Source organism: Cricetulus griseus, chromosome 2 (assembly GCF_003668045.3).
Source record: "Cricetulus griseus strain 17A/GY chromosome 2, alternate assembly CriGri-PICRH-1.0, whole genome shotgun sequence".
NCBI classification, from domain to species: domain Eukaryota; kingdom Metazoa; phylum Chordata; class Mammalia; order Rodentia; family Cricetidae; genus Cricetulus; species Cricetulus griseus.
This window is the reverse complement of record NC_048595.1, coordinates 128,204,896-128,208,307: the sequence shown is the minus strand read 5'-3', so window position 1 is coordinate 128,208,307 and position 3,412 is coordinate 128,204,896. Positions and strand designations below refer to the sequence as shown.

Below are 3,412 nucleotides of genomic sequence, written 5' to 3'. Positions count from 1 at the left end.
TCAAATGAGGTGAAACACAGAGTCTTTCAAATGAGGCGAAATACAGAATCATTTCCATTGGATGGTTCAAATGAGACACAGAGCCATTCCAGATCAGCATATTCTCAAGGTCTGGTGTCTGGTACAGCAGACTCAATTCCCCCCCTTTTCCTGATGGCTGACCTTGGGGGCGGAGACCTTGGGACGGAGTGTTTCTCTTCGGGCGGGGCGGGGGCTCAGGGGCAGAGCTCCAGGCCGGCTCACTCGGTGTTTGTCCTCGTGCTGACCCACCTGGTGCTCGCCCTCGTGCCAGCCCACCCGGTGCTCGTTCTCGGGCTGGCCCACCTGGTGCTCATTCTCGGGCCGGCCCCACCCGGTGCTTGTTCTCGGGCCGGCCCCACCCGGTGCTTGTTCTCGGGCCGGGCGGGGAAAGGCCACCGGGGGTGGGGATCGGGGAAGCCGCCGACAGGAGGAAGAGGAGACAAACTTGAGAAAGAAAGGGCTAAGGGACAGGGGTCTTTCATTCCCCCATTTCTCTTGTAACTGAATGGAATCTTTCATTCAGAGGTCTCTAGATACTCTGGATCTATTTGCTTTAGCTGATGATATTGTTGAGTTAAGACTAAGGCCTGTACAACAGATAGTCGTTCTCTGATGAATTGAGTCAGTTTGTTCAGAATGCAGGGACCAAATATGAGGATCAAAAATAGAATAACCAGAGGTCCCATGAGCGTGGATATAAGGGTAGTCAACCAGGGGGATTTAGCGAACCATCCCTCGAACCATCCTTGTTGAGACTCAAATAGCTGTTGCCTCTGTTTTAGCCTCTCCCTAAGTTTGGCCATGCTATCCCTAACTATTCCTGTATGATCTGCATAAAAGCAGCATTCTTCCTTGAGGGCAGCACATAGCCCCCCTTCCTGTAAAAATAATAAATCTAATCCTCGTCTGTTCTGCAGGACCACCTCAGAGAGTGATGTTAAGGATTTCTCGAGTGCACTGACTGACTCTTCTAGGACCTGGATATCCGTGTGCATGGCTTGTTGTAGAAGCTTAAAATGATTAATTCCCTGTAGGGCAACGGTTCCGGTCCCTATGCCGGCTGCTATGCCCCCCACTGTTATTCCTCCTAATAATAGGGCCACGGTAAAGGATATTGGCTCCCTCTTATATCGGGTTGATTTCTCTAGTACGCTGTAAACATATTCAGGTTGGTGGTATGTGACTTTGGGCCAAAGTTCTATCAATATACAAAAGTCAATGGTGGTGTTGAGAACAGTGGTAGAGACACAGGGAGTCAACCCAGTACTGCAAGCCCAATAAGTTCCATAAGGGGCAACAAGGTATCGGCTGTCCTGAGATAATGGCTCTACTTGGTTACATAATTCTTGATGTGAGGAAGGAATCCTGCCTATGCATAGCCCCTTTCCTGAGACCTCAGATATTGTGAGCTTGTGCTGCATAGCAGCTCCGCAACTGGTAGGTGCTGAGGTCTGGTTGGAGTAGTTGCCCAGTATTGCCACGCCTTCATAATATGGGGGCCGGGAAACTAGGCATAACCAGCATTCCTGAGTCTTGTTGGGGTCTGAAAAATTTAAGGCTTGGTAAACTCCTTGGATTAATTGTAATAATCTATCTCTGGTACCTGGAGGGTCTCTGGTTATCTCGATGTTTAGGGCATCTGGGGTGGGGGAGAAGGTGACAGCACCTGGTGTAGGAGTGATAGCTTTAGGAACGGTAGGGGGTTTAGGGACTTGAAAATGGGTTGGGGATCTCTGGTCCGCTATTACTATGTTTGGCCCGACTGATTGTTGGCTTAGGGGAGTAATTTGTCTGTACAGGGAGAATAAAGTCACCGGATCTTTCCCTGCTCGGTGCAGCCTGAGTCCCCAGACCTTAGGACTATCCCAAGTAGTTCTTTTTCCAGCATCTGTGAACCTTAGGATGAGAGGGTTGCATTTTCCTCCGGGGGTGGCGCCTTGAAAACCTCCCCCTCCGGCACTATCATAACAAGGTCCGCAGGCTCTTTGCCCACATCTCCATGGTCCTTTCCCTGCGTACCCTGGGATCTCCCTCCGTTTGAGAGTGATGAAATCCCAAGAGGAAGAGGGTTTCCAGTAAGCCTCCCCTGTGGTTTCACATCCCCATCTTGCACAGTACCCTTCCTGCGGCCCCCCGCAGCCATGAGTTGGTTTATGGCCGGGGCAAACATAAAAATCCTTGCTTCTTGTTCCTATCCTTCCCCCAGGGTGGTGGCATCCGTACCCTGGGAATGGTTCCTGGTCAGAGGGATCCCAATCAGACCCTACTAAGTCACATAGGTCGACATAGAGAGGAGGGAACCCATCATGTAGAGTCCCTATATAAGTGCTGAGGTTGGCTATTTCCCCGGTCCCTAGATTGGCTATTTTCCAGGTGATATTATAAACCCTGTGGGGGTTAGTTGCTACATGGGGGGTAAACAGACAACCAATCAACAGGAGGGTGTACGAGAGAGTCTTATCTTTAAAGGATTTTGAGTGCGGTGTGCGGTCCATTCTGATGCAGTGGCTGAATCGGTGGGTCGGGCTGGCTTTACATGTGAAGCATGTATCCAAGCTGCAATGCCGTCTACCTTGAGTGCGGTGGGAGTGGTAAGCAAAACGATGTAGGGTCCCTTCCAGCGGGGTTCAAGGTTCTTGGCCTGGTGACGCCGGACCCAAACAGTGTCCCCGATCTGGTAGGAATGGGGGATGGTGGGATGGTCCCTCTGGTCTTTATAAGCTTGAGCAAGGGGTTTCCAGACCTCCCGTTGTACTAGTTGGAGGGCCTGTAAATGAGCTTGGAGAGAAGGGGAGTTAGCAAAATCTGAGACATCTTGATCAAGAAAGTTAATGATAGGAGTAGGTACTCCATACAGGATCTCAAAGGGTGTGAGCCCATGTGGTCCAGGGGTATTACGAGCGCGGTAGAGTGCTAGGGGGAGTAGGAGGACCCAGTCTCTAGTGCCAGTTGCAAGCGACAATTTTGTTAAAGTCTCCTTGATTGTTCTATTCATCCTTTCTACCTGTCCTGAACTTTGGGGTCTATAAGCACAATGTAATTTCCAATCAATCCCCAACAAGGTGGCCACTGACTGACTTACCTGGGAGACGAAGGCGGGCCCATTGTCTGTTCCCAATACCTGAGGCATCCCATAACGGGGAAAGATTTCTTCAAGCAATTTCTTAGTAACGATCTTGGCTGTTTCATGTTTAGTAGGGAAGGCTTCAACCCATCCTGAAAAGGTGTCTACAAAAATTAATAGATACTTGTATCCATATTTTCCTGGTTTAATCTCAGTGAAATCTATCTCCCAATGTGTTCCGGGCCGGTAGCCTCTGACCCGGTTCCCGGGAGGAAGCTTCAGTCTGGATGCGTTGACTCGGGCGCACGCATCACATTGCTCAGTTAC

General features: G+C 50.2%; 1 protein-coding gene across 1 annotated transcript; it reads right to left on the bottom strand.

Annotated features, from left to right (window-relative positions):
* Positions 1-521: 521 nt before the first annotated feature.
* On the bottom strand, positions 522-2,652 carry LOC113834419 (MLV-related proviral Env polyprotein-like). Its single transcript, XM_027403542.2, has one exon. It carries the CDS (start codon positions 2,514-2,516, stop codon positions 537-539), a length of 1,980 nt encoding a protein of 659 aa, XP_027259343.1. The 5' UTR covers positions 2,517-2,652; the 3' UTR covers positions 522-536.
* Between the last annotated feature and the right edge of the window lie 760 nt (positions 2,653-3,412).

Bases quoted from the DNA above. Each gene is read 5' to 3' on its own strand.
- LOC113834419 (XM_027403542.2), bottom strand. From the start codon at position 2,516: ATGGACCGCACACCGCACTCAAAATCCTTTAAAGATAAGACTCTCTCG.